Raw genomic sequence first — 21985 nt, forward strand, 5'->3', positions numbered from 1 at the left:
TGCACCTTACATTTTGCATGGCACTGAGATTTTCTGCTGCAGTTTATTTATGCTACAAAAGAGCTGATATTGGGACTAAACTACTGTTCTAATGTTAGAAATGTGATGCTATATGAGACATAAAGTTTCTTTGACAAACATGAGATGTTTATATGAAATGACAACTTCTTTTTGGAATTATTGTCACTTTATTTACTCTTTTCTTTCTTGCACAGCTTGTGAAAATGGAGCCTTTGACTGCAGCAAACACACAGTTCTCTCTAAACTTGTTCAAGAAGATCAGTGAAGGAAACGCATCAGGAAATGTGTTCTACTCTCCGATCAGCATCTCTTCAGCTCTGGCCATGGTGTCGCTCGGAGCGAAAGGAAACACAGCGGCGCAGATGTTTAAGGTGAACTCACACAACCTGAGTTTCTGCACCGACTTTTAACTGATAGAGAGAGAGACATAGACACAGAGGGTTAATCAGACCAGGAAGTGACATAAGCCTTTCGCACAAAAGATATTTAAAGGAACAGCTCACCTAAAAACGAACACTGCATTATTTACTCGCACCTCACTGTTGCAGCTTGTGCAGAATATTTCCAAGCTGCAGTCATGGATTTATGTTCAGTGGGCGTTATTTGTTAAGCATTCACAAGAAACCTGTCGTTCCAAATCTGTGATTCATAGAATATGACACTAATTCATTCAAGTCCCCTAAAAAGGCGTGTCATCCACGTAAAACAACACACGAGAGCAGGATAATGCAGAGACTCTCAATGGGGAATCGGTTCAGCACTGCAGCTGTTCAGTCAATCAGTCAGTTTTCACTTAAAAGCTGTGGTGCATGAGCTGGGAATGCTAAAAGGATTTAATTCCACTGTTATAACGCTGTGTAGGTCTTGGGTTTTACCAATCCTCCCAAACCTGACGGAGCGACTCCAGCATCTCATCAACAAGCCCAGAAGCCCCAGATGGTCTGCGGTGTCAAAGGTCAGCATGGACCGTCAATGACACAACAAACCCAGAAGTGTGAGATTCCTGCTGAACTCAAGGTTTAGTATGAATATTTACATGAATCACTATCCTCATGACTTGCAATGACAGCTGTATTTGCCGTAGTGGTGCATGTAGGTAGATTTTGATTAATCTAATTGAACTTTATATCATTGATGCAAATAGAAATCTCCTGCTCAGCAAACATCTGGACAAAAAACTGAGGACCAAATTCATTCCGGCTTCAACAAGCTCATGAGTGAACTGAAGAAACCAGGAGCGCCGTATGTGTTGAGTCTCGCCAACCGTCTCTACGGAGAACAATCATACCAGTTTGTTGAGGTAAGACTCAAAGAAAATAATTCAATGTTTGCTTGTGGTATTAAAGAACAAAGTTCTGGAAATCGTCTCTAATTCAATCGATTTGCTCTGTTACAGAAATTCCTCAATGATGCAAAAAAATACTATGAAGCCGGACTGGAGGAGGTGGAGTTCAAGAAGAAATCAGAGGCTGCGCGAGTCGACATCAACAAATGGGTGGAGGAAAACACTCAAGGTGGAAACCAGCATGAGCTTAACTTTTAAAACATCTTTTTTGCTTATCTTTCTGTCACGAGTTGATTTATGACCTGGATACAAAGTTTGAAATGTGAAGTCCTTCTAGGCTGTTTGGAACAGTGTTTTTAGTATCTTTGAGATACTATTATTGTTTCCTTTGTAGAAAAGATCAAGGACTTGCTCCCACAGGGATCCATCGACGCATCGACGAAACTGGTCTTGGTGAATGCCATCTACTTCAAGGGGAACTGGGAGAAGAAATTCCCAAAGGAAGCCACTAGTGATGGACAGTTTAAACTGAACAAGGTGAGAATTCTTGCTCTTGTACAATTAGTATATTTTAAATGTAATATTGAGGAGTTGTGACGCGTGTCAACTGATGCTTTGCAGGCTCAAACTAAACCAGTGAAGATGATGAATCAGAAGGCAGAGTTTCCTCTTGGCTTCATCCCAGAGTTGAACAGTCAGGTTCTGGAGCTGCCGTATGTCGGGAAAAATCTCAGTATGTTGATCATCCTTCCTAATGAGATTCAAGACGAAACCACTGGCCTTCAGAAGGTGAGATGGCACAGATTATACTTAATTCAGCAGGTTTATACAGTACTGTGCAAAAGTCTTGAAGTGTTTTGGAGACATTGCCACAGTTCTTCTGGATTGAGTCTGTCTCAGTTTCATCTGTTTCTTCATGTTGTTCCAGACAGATGATGATGATCAGATCAGATCTCTGTGTGGAGCACTGGCTGCTCGGAAAAAAACAAACAAACATCTCACTGGATTATTACAATTAATGGCAAAAAAATAATTTTTGGAAATGTAAACTGAAATTTCTACTGACACACTACAGCAAAAGATAGAAATAAGTGACTTAAAACCATTCTTGTTGGTGAAAATACAAGTGGCCTAAGACTTTTGCACAGTAGTGTACTTCATTAAAAAATAAGAACACAGGAGAACTATTTTTGGTTCCCCAAAGAACCTTTCAGTGAACAGTTCTTAAAAGAACCAGTGTCAAGAACATCGAAAGAACCTTTTGTGGAATAGATGCCATAGATGGCGTTTCATTAATGGCAAATACATGCGCCAAGTTCTTATTTATTGGTTTCTTATGTTCTTAAAAACACACATTAACATGACTTTCCTACTTAGCTTGAAAAGGCACTGACTTATGAGAAGCTGATGGAGTGGACGAGACCTGACGTCATGCGTCGACAGGAAGTTCAAGTATCTCTGCCCAGATTCAAGATGGAGGAAACCTATGACATGAAGAGTCTTCTGATCAGCATGGGGATGGAGGATGTTTTTAATGAGCAGAAGGTGAATCTTTCAGGCATGTCGCCCAACAATGACCTGGTGGTGTCGAAGGTGGTTCATAAAGCCTTCGTTGAAGTAAACGAGGAAGGAACCGAAGCGGCTGCAGCCACCGGCGTCGTTATGATGACCCGATGTATGAGGATCCCGCAGTTCTTTAACGCAGATCATCCGTTCCTCTTCTTCATCCGACACAATCCAACCAAGAGCATTCTGTTCTACGGACGCTTCTGCTCTTCGTGAGCGAATCCTGCGCTGAGAAACCCGTCCAGCTAGTTTAGTTGGTTTATCTGGATAGAATGCATAGGGAAGACTCAGGACAACTACTAAAAACTGTCATCTTTTAGTATGAGAAACATTTTTAAGAAACATTTATATGTGCCAATGGAATCAGATTTAAAACTTAAGTTAAATTAATAGTATTAAACTTTTTAAAATGATATGTGGTACTGTAATGGCTATGGTTCAGCCTCATTATAATTATTTAAACTGCATGAAATCCTGTGTACTGATCATTTTAGATCAGGGTTATTATTGGTAACTAACAATCTATATGAAATTTAAAAAAAATAATATAAAACTTATTTTAGCTAGTGCCAAGGCCACATTTCTTATTTTTGTTTAGTTTAAGCTGAAGTACTAAAATAGCTAAACTAAATAATCTAAAACGTATTAATAAAAATAAAAAGTAGATAAACATGAAATGACAAAAGCATAAATTTATTAAAACTTTAAACTAAATTATAAAAATAAAAAAATTCAAAATGAATGAAAACTGAAAATATAAGAAATATGTATAATAAAATATAAATTATACTAAAATGGCATTTCAATTGAGCGTTACAGTTTCATTGCTGTAATCACTCCAAGCCTAAACCTTTAACTTTTTACATTTATGATAAATGTTATGACTCTTGACATGTTTAAAATTGAAGATATTAAATGCATTACAGTTGTCCTGGTCTTATCTATGATATTTGATAATTCAGATGTTGTGGTTTTTGATGAGTATCTGCATGTCATATGTAATCATAAGCATCAATAAACTTTAAGCACTTCTTGTTTCCTGCACTAAATAAAGATTGATTGAGTTGAATCATCTTTATGCCAAAGCTATAACACAATAAAACCTGTTTCAAATCTTTATTGGAATTTAATAACTGATCTCTTTCTGAATTTTATGGGGACAAAACACAAAACAGAGAGGAATATAAAGTAATATTGTAGTTAGACCATATTACATATATATATATATATTTATTTATTTATTTATTTATTATGGAACTTAATACATTAAATTAATAACTGTAATTATCTTTTGTTTTGACGTTTTGTTGAAAAGCCATTAAAAATGCAATAATAGATCAAAATATCAACTAATCTTTTGACTAATCTTTTTATATGTAATTTTTTTTCCAAATATTTATGTTTGAAAAAAGTAATTTTAATAGTAACCGATTCTTATTTATTTCAGTGGGTTGCACAGACAACATTTCTAAATTTAGTTTGTTTTTCATCTAATAGTTTTTTTTTTAATTCAGCGTAATTTTAATTACCACAGACAGCCTGTAAAATGTTGTATTTTTAGTTAACAATAACAACACCTGCAGGGACTTTAGAGTTTGTGTCTGTATATATATATATAGGCTATATATATTCATTTTATATAAAAAAAAAATTCACTGAAGTAAAAAGTATGATGATTAAAAGTATTTGAACACTTAAGCCACTTAAAATGTCTGAACATTAGATAACAAAATCTGACATCAGCTAAGTGGTTTAAATTCATTTAGTCTATATTTTGATAATTTAATGAATTAATAATATAAATGCCTAATTTTCGTTCTTTGAAAATAATTTGTGTGTAAATTTTGTTGTTGCGTTTAAACATTAAGTGCGGCTTGAAGTCCAGTGTCCATGTTGTTTGTGACGCCCGTGTCGCGTCACGTTCAATCACGCGTCTTCACCGCCAGATGGCGTCAGAGCGCTTCGTGGACGCGCACGTCCGTCCGCCGTGGTCCGCGCTTCTCGCTCCGTGACATGTAGAACGAAATGTACAGAACATAGTGTTCTTGTGGAGGACCGCACGTGCCACATAATGAGTCTTTGTCTTCATGAACGTGTCTCTTAGTGTTGAGAAACTGTTCTTCTGAGTCTGCATCTGGGCTTTAACATCCAGCAGTGATGATGGGTGACTGCAGGTCAAGAGATCATTGATGAAGGGTTACTGATTATCAAAGCATGGCTAATATTCTCGTGTTAATGTACAGGCTACACACCCTAAATGCATCGTACAACATGAACTCTTGTCTTGTGTAATGTGTAAACACTAGACTCAAAGATGCATAAAGTTTCATTAATCTACACAATGCATTTATAATAAATTTACTGTTTTTAAAAAATATATATATTTTTTATTTGCAAGAAAGGTGTTTTATATTTGTTTTCCAATCAATGCATTGTTTTTCTTTAAATAATTATTTGTTTTGCATTCTTTAAATAACTAAAACATTTATTTTTAATGTATTTTTATGTATCTTTATAGTTCAAACCATTATTTTGACTAACATAAATTGTAATTGTAATCTGGCGCCCGTTTATTGATTATTTTGATCATTCTAAATAATAGGCCATTATTGACCAGCATACAAAATTGAAACGTAACACGCTTTTTATACGTGACAACTTGCCCCAGTCGCACCCAATCATGCATAGGCCTACACTTGCTGACTTTGAAATGTTCACAACAGAAATACACATTTCAAACCTCTCTTTCTTGCCATGCAAATCAAAAATATACTAAAACAACTTAATGGTAGTCTATGCATCTGTGATGTATTAGCATAGATCCATTTCCAAAAGGAATCTTACTTTTTTGTGAAATGCTGCAAAGAACAAGAGCACTTTCTCAAGGTTACACATGCTCATCAATATCATTTCTCGTGGCTTATACTGTATGTGTTGAGTGATATGTCATATATCATGGCTCTCCTGACCTATTTCTCAGGCTCGTCCTCTCTATCCATGACACCCCATACGTCCCGCTGTGGTAAGGCTGAGCGCCCAGCACTGAGCTGGTGTAATGTATATATATAAATATATATACGCACACATGTGCATTAGTGTGTCAGCGGTACAGCATGTTCCCGTTCAAAATAGCACTTTGAAAAAACAATATGACCCTATGAGAATTCAAACACTCTGACCCTGCCTAAGATTGAATTAATCTGCTTGAACGACCACATGCATCTGTAGCAAGATTCGGCCATAAAACTCATCAGTCCTGCTTTAAAATCATGACCAGTGTTACTCCTGATTGAAGTGCACCTAGAGAAAAGATACTGCGAAAGCAACATGCTTCCACTTATTTTAATATCACTAAAACATTTTAAATTAACATAATTAAAACATGCTTTCGGTAATTCTGATATTTTAAAAAAAGCAGTTAATAGACACACTGTAGCTGAACTCAAATTCAAACACTAAAGCATGCAGTAAAACATTGAACACAACAAACCCTATGGTAATGCAATGATGCATGCAAAAGAAATAATAATAATAATACAAGACACACACACATGGGTTCACTTCCCAGCAAATATGGTCTGATCAGAAGTCGCTTGAAAGTAAATAAACTCAGTGTTTGGTCTGTGGTGACTCTCTCTATGCATGACCTTTAACCTGAGAGAGGAGAGAAGAACTGTCATTAAAGTCCCTTTGGTATTTTATGTTGTACAAACACAATTGACATTATGAGTGACAACTGGAGTAGTGACATTCATATTTAAAAAATAAAAGATATATAAAATGTATCGATACATTAAAGGCATTTTTTAGAAAGACCCACAAGACATTTGCTTGTTTGTTTCTTCATCAGATTTGGAGAAATGTAGCATTGCATCAGTGTCTCATCAATGGATGCTCTGCAGTGAATGGGTGCCGTCAGAATGAGAGTCCAAACAGCTGATAAAAACATCGCTTTATAGTTAAAATGCCTTAATGATGGATTTGTTTCTTACAAACTTGCAGCTTTTGTCTTTTCCAGATGTAACAAGGACTGGAGTACTGTGGATTATTGTGATGTTTTAATCAGCTGTTTGGACTCTCATTCTGACGGCACCCATTCACTGCAGAGCAAGTGATGCAATGCTACATTTGTCCAAATCTGATAAAGAAACAAACTTATCTGCATCTACAATTGATTTAGGGTGTGTACATTTTCTTAAAATGTAAATTTTGGGGTAAACGATTCCTTTAAGGCATCATGTATAATTACAATTATACATTAAACCAGAACAGCAACTTTCTTGCCATTTAGTTTTATTTCCAGCCCATCACATTTGCATACAGCTGAGCTGAAAATGTTTGCATGCCTGTTTATTATGGGAAAATATAAGGTTGTTTTAACCAAGGTGTGTTGAAAGCCTTTGAAATGTGATGTTTTCTCAATGATGATTATATGAAGAACACAAATTTATTTTCCACCCATCATGACATCACTGTACCGTCGGGCCGGAGTGAATTCACATCATTATATATTATATATATATTATATATCATTATATTTTGTTATCAGCAGCTGAAAAAAAAAAAGATTTCTGCAGTTTGTTGTCAAACACAGATGATGCATGCAGATCTGTACTGTGCGTTGTGTAAGTCACAACCATGTGTGTATATGTAGACATGGTTGTGTAAGTCACAACCATGTGTGTATATGTAGACATGATCATAACACACACCAGCAGACATGCACTGTGACCTTTAACCTCAGGCTTTCTCACCTCCCACCAAAAGTTTCCAGCTGACAGCAGCTCTGTAATGCTGTAGTTGCCAGAACTTTAACATGATAAAAATAGGGTAACAACATTCAAAGTTTTACAGACTGACCTTTACAGTAAAACTCTATATTTCATTCACACCTTAAAAACACGGGAGATTAAGAGAAAGAAACATGATTAAAAATCAAAGTAGCTTTTTCACAAACTGAGGTAATACTAATAGGTGAAAAACAAAGCTTTTTTTTCTTTCTTTTTTTTTCACAGTAAATTATAGAGATGTCAACTGGCAAACATTTCTGTGTGTACAAATCTATGCTAAATAAATACAAATTATTAAATGCAACAAAGCATATTATTATGCATAGTTGGGATGGCAAAATGAGGTGTGTCTATTCGGTGTCAGAAACAGGCGTCCATATCTTCTGAATAGCTCCATCATTATTAATGGTTTTAGTTTCATCATAGACCAGCAGTGGCAAACTGTCAATGCTGACCAGCCAAAAACTGAACCAGATCATTATGGATGTGGTTTGGGGTTCAAATTACCTCAATCAGGGCAGTGTAAATCAGGGTGTGTTTATATGAGAGTTATGCATGCATTAAAAAATAACAGAATGCATATTTTAAACTTAAAAAATACAGCTTCCATGGCTCTCAAAAAAGAGCATATAATGATATAGTACAGGACAGAGTGTTTTATTTACTTATTTATGAATCCTGAATGCACTGGCATATTTTATTTTGCCTCGCATGCTTTATTTGGGCTGTTCTGCTCACCAGGTCTGCGTTTATTTGATTTAAAATACAATAAAAACAGTCACATTTTGAAATATTATTACCATGTGAAATAACTCCTTTCTGTTTGAATATTTTGCAAACTGCAATTTATTTCTGTGATGCGCAGCTGAATTTTCAGCATCATTCCTCCTGTCTTCAGTATCACATGATCTTCAGAAAATCATTCTAATATGATGATTTACTGCTCAAGAAGCATTTCTGATTATGATCAATGTTGAAAACTGCTTTATATGTTTGTAGAAACAGTTTTTTTGGATTCTCTGATAAATAGAACGTTCAAAAGAACAGCATTTGTTTGGAATTTTAATGTCACTTTTGATCAGTTTAATGCATCCTTGCCGAATGATAATTGTCGTATGTGTTTATCCTCAATACATTCAAGGTATGTGTTTGATGTGAATATTTTAGGACCTTGCAGTTGTTAGCACCAGTTATGAGCTCGGCTCATTTTGTCACTCAGTATTACTGTTAAAACTTCCCAAAGACACATTTCTGAACTTCCAGTGTTGTGTCTCTCTGTTTGAGATGTGTTTCTGTTTGCATTCCCTCCACCCGTCTCTGCTGGTAACTGGTTTAAACTGGTTGCGGCGCAGGTTTCGCTGCAGGTTTGAGCTCACTTCTTACTCGAAGGCCTCCCGTGAGATGAGCTGGCAGCTCTCTGTGTCCAGTGGAACACAAACACATATTCATTCTTACATATCTGGAACAACTTTAGCTGCATCCTGTTGAAATGGGACCCTGGGACAAATGTGTGCAGAATAAGTTACTGAAATATCATGTGGCACTAAAGTGCAACAGCGACAGAGTTTCACTGGGTTGTGTAGGAAGAATGTGACACCACACACATTACATAACATACATAACATGCAAAAAAAGTTCCTTTCCTACACAGAAACAATGTCTGGAAGAAAATACAAAAGAAAGTGTTTACTGAGGTTTGTGCTTGAATCAAGATCCTCTTTTAAGTGCTGCTCTATAAAGATTACAACTTTTTCAACACCCTAAAATCTTTTATTTTTTATTTTTCTATTTAATTTTGTAAAGTTTGTAAACTTTTACCTTTGTTAAAAAATTGATATTAATGTTAATTCTGATATGCATATTAATTCAATATTATTTGTATGAATTTAATAATTTGTTTGTGTGTGTGTGTGTGTGTGTGTGGTGGCAGGAATGAGTTTAGCAAAATAAACATTTAATTTTAAATAAAAAATAATGTTCATGTTGATATTGATATTATTATTAATGTTTTTTATTTATTTATTTTAGATTTTTGTGGCATCAGGGATGAATTTAGAATCTTCTCAAAGTCAGTACCCTAAAACATTTTAATTTTTTTTTTTACATTTTATTGATATTAATGTTGATATTGATATTCATTTTCATTATGTTATTATTTTTTTGCAGCCGCAGGGATGAATTTAGCAAATTAAACATTACTTTTAATTTTAGAATTATATTGATGTTGATATTAGTATTAATATTGATATTTATTTATAATCATTTATTTTTTATTTATGGTGTTATGGATTTAGCAACTTCTCAAAATAAACATTAAATATTTTATTAAAATTAGTACAATCAGTAGTACTAATATTGATACTTATTAACATTTATGATTTTAGTTCTTTTATTATTTTTAGTTGTGGCGAATTTGAATTTTCATACATTTTTTATAAATGCACTGTAATTAGTTCTGGATGAAAATCATCTGTTAAATGCTTAAATCCATATGAGAGAGAAAATTAGAACTCAGAAAAGTTTGTTTACATCAGAATGTAGGACAGATTCATGTAACTCAAGTCATGTGACGTGTTTCAGCCAATCACGAGGCCCTTCTACATTCAGCTGTTGTCACTATGATGAACCACACACAGAAATCCTCGTCCCATCCTCTTCAGAGCAGGGTCTGTGACTGACACATCTGCTGTAAATCTGTGTGAGATTTGGCCGTCCCCTTGTGCCAAACACATGCCAGGCCGGAATATTTCCACCTGAACAACTCAAACGTCTCCCAGCACCTGTTCCCTGAAATGATCCAGCGTTCCCGTCAGTCAGTGTTTGATGGGTTGATCTGGGTGTTGTCTTCACATGTCTTTAGTAGTGCAGTAGTTTGGTTGCTGCAGTAATTATGAGGCTGTCCGCAGGGCAAAACACTCTGTATAAAACAGCTGCATACAAGCCGAGCTCTCGCTTGACCACGACTGTTTCCCCGGAGCTAGGATTACTTCATCATGTGAGAAGAAAGAGAGTAAAGACAAATCTGTCAACACTGATTCATTCACACCTTATTCACAGATTTAACTGAGCATGAACTTGTTTACTTCTCAGAATTCAGAATTCAAAATAATTATAAAATGCATGAGAAATGTTCAGATTCTTACTGAGAAGTTTAACTTTGATTCCAGATTGGCGAATCTGATCACATTAAAAACATCTGAGAAGCAAGACTACAATTTTTATTATTTTTACTTTCCTCATCAACATTGAAAGCCTATGATTGCCAAACCAGGAAAAAAAGTTGTTAATAAAAAGTCAAAAGTATGATGCACCATTTCTTAATTATGAATTATGACAAAACAAATAAGGAATTGAAGATAAAATTAAAATAATTATGAGATAAAAAGTTGAATTTAAGACAAAATTCAACATTTTAAAATATCTTTTTATATCGTAGTATTTCATGATTTAGACTTTTTTTTAATCTTACAATTGTGATTTGGTATTTCATAATTTTGACCAATTTTGAATAAAAAGCATAATTATGAGATAAAATTATGACATACTAGGTCATAATTATGAGATAAAAGCTGAAACTAACAAAAATATGAGAAGTCTAAATAAATGCATAGTCATAATTATAAGATAAAACATCAATAGTGAAAGTTATGACCTGCCATGTCATGATTCTGACTTTTTAATTCATAATTCAGATTTCCCAAAGCATTATTTTTTTTATATGCCTTACATAGTCTTATGCTTGTATGCAAATGCTTATATGAATCTGCTGAATGAAGCTTTCAGTCTTTTACTTTTTTTTTTTTTTCGAATCAAAGCCATGGGAAATGTGGCACAAGTGAAGTTTTATAGGCAGTAAATTAATACAGTATTGTAATGTGTGTGCTTACAAAACGTGGGTTTATCTCCATGTTTTAAGGGTCACTGGTTCTCAACTGGTGTTGCTTCAACACCCAGATTTTAAATTCACAATTCAGCACCAACAATATGTATCCCACTGCTCTTGAGCCTGTATTCAATGCTGTCTGGAGCTGTAGGAATACATGCATGAGAATGGTGCAATATCATTACAGGTTTAAATAACTTTTTTATTTTTATTTTAATATATTTTAAAATGTAATTTATTCCTGTGATCAAAGCTGAATTTTCATCAATCTTCAGTGTCACATGATCTACAGAAATAATATGCGGATTAGCTGCTCGAGAAACATATCTGATTATTATCAGTGCTTCATTTTTTTTTTTTTTTTGGGATTCTTTGATGAATAGAAAGTTCAAAAGAACAGCTTTTATTTGATACATTTTTTACTATGAATTTTGAGCAATTTAATGCATCGTTACTGAATTTTTTAAAATAGAAAATTTACAGTAGTTTATATGTAAAGTTTTCTTTAAAATTTATTTTGCTATCCTAAATATGCACAATTAAATTAGTTGCATTGCACTGCTTATATTCAGCATTATATTTTCCTCTCAGGTCTGCAACCCACTGACCCAGATAGGAATCAATTATTTAGGGCAAATGTGTGATGTAACATCAATAGAAATTAGACATATAATTGAAATGAATGTAACAACAAAAGTAGTCACTGAACGGACATTTCAGTCCTTCATATTTTAAAGTGTCATTCTTTAATACAAATCACTCATATATGCAATATCTGTCTTATAATATTCAAAAGTTTTCTTTCCACATTCATATCCATAAACCATCATCAAAACAAACACAAAAGGCCTCATATTAAGTTTCTTTATCCCTTCTCTATTTTTGATCATTTTTATAAAGCAACCATGTGCAATAATCTGTCGTCAACGTGATCCCGTCCCTTTTGTTTCTCTAGTTTGCAGCTTGCAACTACAACGGCATCATGAGGCATCACTGGACAGCCAATGAGACAAGTGTGTTGTGGTTCATCGCATGTCAAAACTGTCCCAGCAGTGTTTTCGTGCAAATTTGCCCAGAGATCAGAGCGGGAAGGGAGGAGCTAAAGGTGATCTGATCTGGAACAACACGTGTCATGCAATGCAGTCTCGGCCTGTCACAGGACATCACATCTGCCCAGAGCATCCATGCGAACACTTGAGAGCACATACAGACAGCCATTCTGCACTAACTGCCTGGGAATGGGGAAATCACAGTGGTTGAAGGAAACAAAGACAATGCACTCTTTTTGTGGCAGTTAAAATGCACTTCACAGTTGAGTTTTAACCCAAAATCAAATAAGCAAGTTGAAGTACATAAATTCTGCGCCACCAAAAGGAAATGCAATGGACCATGGACCACAAAACCAGTCATAAGGGTACATTTTTCTAAATTGAAATGTATATATAATCTAAAGACTGAATAAATAAGCTTTCCATTGGTGTATGGCTTGTTAGGATAGGATAATATTTGGTCGAGATACAACTATTTGAAATTCTGGAATCTGAAGGTGCAAAAAAAAAATCGAAATATCGAGAAAATCATCTTTAAAATTGTTCAAATGAATTCTTATCAATGCATATTACTAATCAAACAGTAAGTTTTGGAAATTTACAAAATATTTGGAATATGATATGATCTTTACTTAATATCCTAATGATTTTTAGCATAAATAAAAAATCTAAAAATTTAATCATACTATGTATTTTTGGCTATTGCAACAAATATACCCCAGAGACTTAAGACTGCTTTTGTGCTCCAGGGTCACATTTATCCAAGATACAACAAAGTATGCTTCATCTATATAAAGGAACCAATGCTCACTCTTTCACTTCCAAAAAGATCCGCAGTATATAGCATAACCAGCATGCATGCAAATTGCATGACATTTCCAGCTTCCTCATGTCCTTCAATGCTTGACAGACTCAACATTTGTGCTTCTGAAACACTTCTAAGGTTCTGATTTGCAGAAAGTAATCTCACTTGTCTTATTGTTGCTTATTCTGTCTGATAAACATGTTAGGTTACAGTTACTGTATAATTTGCAGTATAATTTGAAACATACTCTGTGCAAGTCCACAAACACAAATGCTTTGCAAACACATGAGCACACCACCCTATTTTTGCTCTACTGTGGCAGTTAAAAACCTCAACACTCAATGAGGTGATTTTTTTTAGATGTCTGCGTCATTAAACCACCACATTAACCCAGTGTTGACAATGAGGTCATTAATGACAGGGCTTTTATAAAGTGCTTGTAAATCTCTCATTATGACATAGTTTTATCCTAATATCTTGGATTTAATCTTTCTGTCAACTTGTTTTCTTTTAATTGGCACAGGCTTTTCTATGTATTTTTTTTTGGACGGATTGATCATAGGCATGACCTCAGTTTCGGAGTAAAAAAAGTATTTTTGTGCATAATTTTGGAAAAATGTAGGTGCATGAGCTCAAATGAATGAGGCCTTTGATCAATCAGTCACAAAAAGAAATAAAACCCTGTGCTAATAGAAAGAAAATAAGTCAATACAAATATTTAAATCCAATATTTGGTAATAATATGGCATAAGGAAATATGTATAAGCAGTTTCTGACTGGGAATACCACAAGTGTAAAAACGTGGGAGGAAATTTAGTTTGACATTGTTTTTTGGGACATTTTAGGAAGTCTGTACATTTTAGTATAATGCAATAACATTTCCTAGTGTTTTCCTAGAAGACACTCTCCAGGTCAAAATGACCAGAACACAACACGAGGGCAAGTTTAACTTATTTAGCAATGTTCTCTTAAAAATAAATAAAAAATATTCCTTTTTGAGAATGCAATGTCATATAAATGGTGCTCAAACACAGTTTAAATCACAATGACATTAAATAAAGCTTGATGACTTCTTATACTTGTAAGAGAATGTTTCAGGCCTAAACTGCTTATTTCAGAGGAGTGACAGAGCAGACACACGTCAGATGTTTAACTGATGTCTATTAAATGTGGTAGGTGGGTCAGATATAAAGCCAGCTGCAGAAGGCTCATAGACAAATATTGCGTGCATCAGAGGAAGCCGTTGCCTGAGGCTGTGCCCACTTCCTGTTCAACAGCACACTTAAAACCTGTCATATGGTTTGTGTAAAACTTGATTCAGCGGGAATTACAATTCATCAACAGCGATGAGTCAGACGAACTTCACAAGGTTCTTCTAAATCTTCTTGAAACATGATCTTGTTCAAAATATTCACAGCTTTATTTGATCATGGTGTCTTAAAAATACAACATACAGTACATACAGCATCAAATCACATTATTATAAAAAAGCCTTAGAAACAACATTACGGATTGGTTGCACTAAAACTGCTTCAAACTCATGCAATTGCACACAAGGTCGGCATTAACATATAAAAGAGTTGAGAAATTCATCAGGACAAACGAGAAGATATTTACTTAAGTTAGAATCAAAATATCAAGTTTTGTTTGTGTAGTAAATTTCCTAAAGTGTATAGTGTAAAGCAGCACCTTCACTAGAAGTCCCTCAAGGCTTTGGATGTTCTTCAACAGCATCTTCTTTTGGGAAAAATGGATTTGTGCATTGGACCTGCTTTCAATAGTAGCTTGGTACATCTCATATACAGAGGTCCTTAAAACACATTATGGCTCAGAGTTGAGCTCCTGGTTTGCGCATGCATTGGTGGAGCTTGAGTTTTCTGCCTAAAGCAACCTATTGACTGACTCTCTGATGCATGCATCAAGTCAACCCTTCCAGATCCCATTGAGAGCTAGACTAAAGCAACCCCTAAGCAGATGTCCTGCGGTGTGTGGTCCCTGGAGGTTAGAGAAAGGTACTGTGACAGAGTCTGAACATCTTCAGTTCGGCTTGGTCTCCTCTGGATGATGTCAATCCAAGCACATCTTCACGGGGCGGGTTCGTGGTGAACCTTCTCCATCATCTGTTTGGCACTGTAGTAGGACAGGCTGAGGCCCATGATGGCCAGCATCATGGCGATCTGGTTGACCAAGCGGTCGTGAGTTGGGGCCTGAACCTCACCTGCTACCTGCCTCTGCAAAAAAAGATGATGGTTAACAAGACAAACCTCTTGAAATTATGTACAATCATCAGACTTCCTCATGAAGACCAATGTTCTGCTCATTTGTGTGGATTGAATTAAATAGTATGGCCAATAAAGTCATGTTCAGACAGCTGGAGAAGAACTGTTTGAAATCAAAAGCATGCAACAGATAAAAGAGAGTCAATGCCAATATGATAAATAAGAAATCTGAACAATATCATGACAGCATTTTTTAAATGATCTCGAGAAGGTGACATTAAGACGTTTTAACAAATCACCCTGCAATTAAAGCAAGCAGGTTTAGACGGGTCTAAGAATAGTAAAATGCTTAAGAGTAAAAAAAGATTAAAGTATGCAATCATTAGGCAGGGCTTACGAGTTAGAATGCACAATGTTTGTTTTTGAAACGGTTCAAAGAAATTAATACATTTTTATGCAGTGCAAACTTAAAGATTCAGATTTCTGTGAATATCATTGTTGAATTGGAAAGTAAGCAAAGGTTATTTAACATGGCTAACATTGAGGAGGATTTGTTGAAACTGCAGGAATGATTTGCAATGTTCTTGGGAGTGATTTAATAAAAGACATAAGGTATACAACAATGAATGTAGATACTTGATGGAAAAAGCAGCTATATACGGATTAAAGGTGCCGAATTTTGAACAGTTGTGATGCTATGAAAAATTATTATTTTAATACACTGAAAATAACAGACTTCACTCAAAAACTACAAGTAAATGTCACAATTATAAAGAAATTGCAAGTAATACAATTAATTAAATGAGAAATCTTGAGGACTGAAAAACAATTTTCTTGTAAAACATACTTTACATGATTGCTTCATTTACCCCAATATTTGCCATTTCCAATTCAGGATGGACGACTGATAATGTTTTATATGTCAAAGCAGATAAATCAAGACACTTGTTTACTACCGATCCCCCCATGCTATTTTTATATTCCAAGTCATGAGAATTACATCCAGCTCATGAGGGATGAATCTAAACCCATGAGTAAACAGCCTTCATTCAGCGCTTTACGGTCATTATTCGTATAATCAGAGTTCAGCTTTAGCCAGGAGGAATGCAGTGGGCACCAGTCTGATCTACACGTCCACAACTAACATTAAAAGCCATTATGTAGGCGTCATATATGCATGCATTTTAAAGGAGTTATATCACACTTTATTTTGATGCCATTTATGGTGAATGCCGGATGGGTGTAGTTCAATGTCGAATAGTTCATGTTGCGTCTCTGATGTCAGAACAATCGTTGAAACTTGATTAAATAAATGCCGTTTTTCACTCGGAAGGAAGTGGAGTTTTGAAAGCTACAATATGATGTCATAATACAATAAAACACTTTTATCTCAAAAGATTGAAGGAAATTTGGTTCCTCCGATTTGACCGATTTAAATAAGCAATCTAAAAAAAGTCATTCTTCAAAGACTGAACCAAGTTAAAAGATTTGATCAAATGCACACCTGCAGGAGACGGAAGTATCCAGGTGTCAGTCTGCCGAGTCTGATGATCATCGCTGCGGTATTTGTGCACAACACAGCTTAAAAATAATCCTGAAGGTTGTGTAACGCCAAAGAGTGAACCTGTAGAACAGAGAGCACGAGTCATTTAAACACCCATCCAGAATGCATTGGGAACATAATCAGTGCACGAACGAATGACTTACTGTCATTCTGACTTTAAATTGTGCATTATATGAATGACAAAACTTTCAAACCTTGAAAATCACCTTTGCATGCTTCAAACAGCAAGGGGTAAAAGAAAACACTAGAAGAGTTTGTTTTTCCATGAACCAAATATGGCTGATGCAAGAGAAAGGGAACGGTTCTAGCCGTAGGCACAATCCTAAACAAATGTAAGTCCATCTCACTTTGCTTTCAGGGAACCACGACCGTGTGACAGTACTCTGTTGTCTGAAAATACATACTGTGCTAGTTTAAACTGGAACCTACACTGCCCCAAATAAGAAACATCAGTGAAACCATCCAAAGCCTGCATCACTCAGAACAGATCCACAAAACAATGAGCCCAACTCATCAGCCCCCCGAACGATTCACACAGTGTTTTAGACTAATAACTTTAAATGTTCTGCTCTAAAAGCATGATAAGTAGATAAAGAGAACTAAAACTACACTAACCACTTGAAAACTGGTAAGGAGTGAGAAGGCAATGGTAGACACATGTTTGGGATGCATCTACCAACCTTGCTAAAATTGCACGCTTGTTCAGGAAAAGGAAAAGTGACTCCGTTAAAGTTGCTCCAGGGCAAAGTCCAAAAACAGCTGGAATGGAAAAACCAGCAGGACCTTCAAAGTTTGTCTACATGGAGAAAATACAGCATTTCTAGCAGCCAAAGTTGGTCTTTAAATGCAGAGGACTGACTGCCAGCCAGACTGTGAACAGCGAATGAAGAAGCAGCTTGAAGAGGAAGCTTTCTCTGGAGCTCCGCCCTTTTATACGGATTGTCTTGCTCTCTCTCTCTATCTCTCTCGATGCACAGCTGTCAGAATGCATCATGTGCTCTTTGGCTTTCACAAGTACACACCCACCTGGCCAACCACCACCATATTATGGTTTTGAAACCCTATGAACTTGTCAGATTTTTTATATTTTCTTACTTCTTTGACCACAAAAATCTGGATAAACAAGAATGGTGTTAAATCAGCGTGCATGTGGAGATAAAAAAAAGGGGGGAGCATACAATTACCATTTTATAAGATCGTACAGTCCAAATCAGATGCAACATATTGTCAACTTCGTACTCCATTGTCCTGCCTCCAAATGAGGATGGAGTGACCGCATTGACCCACTGTTATACTTCTACATCTCAGACCAAACGGCTGTGCGCAGTGTTTTCGTTATGTAAGTCTATTCCACTTCACTGTTCTGAATTACCAAATGCACCATTGCAGATTTTCCAAAGTATGATGTAACAAAAGATCATCTCATTGCATAGGGATGGCCGTAATTCCTCAGTCTTCAGTAAACATCCACTTGCGTTAATTTGAAACATGCAAGAGCCAATAAAACAGAGTTATGGAAACATGTAATGCATGTAAAAACCTGAGCGTCCTTTGTTTCTCATGATTAAAAATAAATATGAAAATATGCACTACTGTGATTTCAGTGAAAGTAGGAAATACCACAGCCTCTGTAGGGGGCCTTCAAATATTCATAATTTGGGACCTTGCGGTTACAAAGGCTGAGAGAGAGAGAAAGAGAGAATTTCAGTAAGGTTATTTTTTTGGAAGGGGGTGGCATGGTGTGATTAAGGGAAATATTTATTCTCTTTAGTGAGGAAAAACTTGTTTTCTTATGGCTTCTGGTTTATTTATTTATTTTTAATAAGTGCTAAGATTGAAAATGGTAAAAAGCATTGCAGAACATTAAAAGTCTCACTCATTCAAAACAAAAATCAGAATGGGATTAATCTGGCAGACATAAAATCTAGATCATAAAGACTGTTTTAACAGCCACAGGGAACATCAATTACTTCGTCACTTCATGGTCGATTAGCCTCAAAACGATCAAACTTTCAAAATTTGATTTTTTAAGTGATTTTAAATCTGAATTCTAAGGGCTCAACTAAAATGATCTGAATCTCTGAGGCCGGACTCGTTGACACTTGCCATAAAAATGTAGCCATACCTACACAAAAAAAAAAAAAAAAAAAAAACAAAGCAGAAAAACGAAAAAGAAAAAAACAAAAACAGTGGAATCCAAAAAATGTGCAGTAAAACAATGCTCTTTCAACTCTTATCTAGAACAAGATCTTTTAACTCTTGATTTTGATTACTGTAAGTACAAGGGTGAATCTCATGAAACCGGTCCAGAACATTCCCAAAACCAAAGAGAAAAATAAGAATTATATTTTAGGGACAATGGGATATTTTCCACTGCGACATTTTCATGAATCATGTGTAATGTGAGAAAAATCACCATTTATACCAGAAACATAATATATATACACATATTATATTATATATATATGAAAATGTGTATTGAGTTTCTGAGATTCAACCATTAAATAAGTGATTTAATTAGTAAACATTTTTTTCTATATCTGTAAAAAGGGTTTAATATATATATATATATATATATATATATATATATATATATATATATATATATATATATATATATATATATATATATATATATATATATATATATATATATATATATATATAAAGCTCTGTTCTGTGCCATATAAGGAACAAAAAGAAAATCCTCCACAAAATAAAATAAATGATTACAACAGTGATGCATAACTACAAAGCCACATAAATCTCCTGTAAAACCAACTGGATTACTGATTTTGGAAAGCAAATGTAGCACATCCCCCTCTTTCAGTCTTCAACAAAGGCCCTCATTGGAACCCCCCCCCCCCCTCCCCATATTCCCCGCCCACATGTCTGGGGGCTTCCCTTCTGTTCTCATACACTGGCACCAAAGCAGACTGGAGTATCAGTGATGCTGCACATCACTAGGCTACATCATGGCCCAATAGGGCAGACTCCCAGCCAAAAGCATAACTCCCACTCATCAAAGCTTAAGCTCCGCCCACATCCTAACCACTCACGTTTGTGGCATGTGCACAGTTTCTATGCTTTCTTTAACAATGCACATCGCAGCAGCGGCTCTCTGTGACATCAGAACAATCTGCATCATGTAACATACTCATGATTTGGAGCTACATATTAATCAGTTTATCAATCATCCACAGTTTAACATGACCAGTAAATGCACATTTGTATGAAAGCAGAAACACACATGCATATCTTCTATATGCATGATATGAACACACAAGATCATGTGAAGCACATCCTTATTTTAGTTAATATACAAACCTCATCACATTTATCACAGAAAATTAACTTATTTTCCACTTTATAACCATATAGCAACACGTCAAATTTGTAAATTAAATTTTTTAAATCAAAAGACCCTCTATCAGACATCACAAGTTGTCGAAAAGAGATGCATTTAAACACGACGTGCAAAGATGTTTGACCATTAGTGATCCGATCATTCAAAACAGACTTCACTGGTGAAGAGTGGGAATATTCAGCCTCCTGCAGCTCTATAAACATGTAAACAATAGTCACCAACAGCCAACATTCACACTTCTACATTAATGACAAGAGAGCAGAAAAATAATAATGAATTAAATATGCAGGAGTCATTTCATCTCGAAGCTGACACTCAATCAATGGAAATGGCCCGTTTGAGAACAATGTCCCACATTTATGTGCAATTGACCTGCATGCATTTCAAAAAGTAATAATTGTTCTAATCAGATCAGTGGCTGACATCATGTGACGTTTCTGCATAAGAAATGTAAATACTATATCTATATTCACTATATGGTTATGCTCAGACCAACTTTTAGACCCAAAAAATGTTTAACGCAAGGCATCTCTACTTATTTTGTCTATAAACAAAGATCTAATTAAAATTGTGAAAAAAGTATAAAATAACAGGCCTACCATCAAAACTTAATTTCTAGCAATGTTATTATGACGCTTTAGAAAAGTAAATCATCATGCAATATTAGAGGGATCACTTTCTTATTTTCCTGCATTTCAGTTTTTCAAATCTGAATTCAATAAGAGTTTAATTTACTTTGAGTTTAATTACTCAAATTGTAGACAACTTATTTACGCAATACCTGAATGAATTGGCACTAACAAGAAGATCCACAGTGATCAACCTGAGGTTTACAACAGTAATTTAACTAACCTTTTCATATAATTGTAAGAAATTTCAAACTTTCGATTAAAAAAAGTAAACAATAACGTGTATAATAAACAGACTTATAAAGTAGGTTTTCCAAATGGTTTAAGTTTAAACAAAGACAAGGACGATCTGACATTTGATTTGACACTTTTTTCTACTTGTGCACTGCATGAATTAATACACTCACCCGCTTTATGGTTGCAATGCATTTGGTTATGTTCACAACCAGTAGCACCAAATATTAATATCAATAAAAAAAAGACGTTTTACAGCCAAAATCCCAATTTTCGGTGACGCAGTTTTGCGGTTTTTGCGCAAACATAACAGTCATGGAACTCATTTAATCTCGTGTTGATCTCTGTGTTTCTTACCTGGTGACACGAGCCGCCGTGAGGTGAGAGTGCCAGAAATCTGAAGGCACACAATGTTCCTCCACGTTATATGAAGCCCTTCTATAGATGGAAAAGGGGGCGGGGCCTCGGCTGAACACGTTGAAGCCAATGACTGTAAGGTTCAAGCCCATGTGGACGTGCAGACCCCCAGTTGACTGACGATTGTGTTTAGAACACAACCTGCAGGTTTGTTGT

General features: G+C 35.3%; 1 protein-coding gene and 1 long non-coding RNA gene across 6 annotated transcripts in view; one reads left to right on the top strand and one right to left on the bottom strand.

Annotated features, from left to right (window-relative positions):
* Positions 1-3991, top strand: part of LOC128030329 (leukocyte elastase inhibitor) — a 49728-nt gene extending 45737 nt beyond the window's left edge. Inside the window, exons 2-8 of one of the 2 annotated variants that reach the window (XM_052617854.1) lie at positions 216-392; positions 883-1038; positions 1166-1321; positions 1418-1535; positions 1701-1843; positions 1928-2095; positions 2684-3991. In XM_052617854.1, the coding sequence (XP_052473814.1) occupies positions 225-392; positions 883-1038; positions 1166-1321; positions 1418-1535; positions 1701-1843; positions 1928-2095; positions 2684-3088 (1314 nt within the window). In that variant the 5' untranslated portion in view covers positions 216-224 and the 3' untranslated portion in view covers positions 3089-3991. The remainder of the gene's footprint in view (positions 1-215; positions 393-882; positions 1039-1165; positions 1322-1417; positions 1536-1700; positions 1844-1927; positions 2096-2683) is intronic. The other variant, XM_052617861.1, reaches the window with a different exon arrangement.
* A 10804-nt stretch (positions 3992-14795) lies between these two features.
* Positions 14796-21933, bottom strand: LOC128030790 (uncharacterized). 4 transcript variants are annotated; one of them, XR_008187964.1, is made up of 3 exons: positions 21770-21933; positions 17123-17242; positions 14796-15630 (listed from the first exon to the last, which is right to left on the bottom strand). It is a non-coding gene; the product is annotated as an uncharacterized LOC128030790 (long non-coding RNA). The 4 variants fall into 4 exon arrangements; XR_008187966.1 differs by lacking the exon at positions 21770-21933 and adding an exon at positions 21586-21740; XR_008187965.1 differs by lacking the exon at positions 21770-21933 and adding an exon at positions 17863-18147.
* Between the last annotated feature and the right edge of the window lie 52 nt (positions 21934-21985).

Source organism: Carassius gibelio, chromosome A16 (assembly GCF_023724105.1).
Source record: "Carassius gibelio isolate Cgi1373 ecotype wild population from Czech Republic chromosome A16, carGib1.2-hapl.c, whole genome shotgun sequence".
Taxonomy (NCBI): domain Eukaryota; kingdom Metazoa; phylum Chordata; class Actinopteri; order Cypriniformes; family Cyprinidae; genus Carassius; species Carassius gibelio.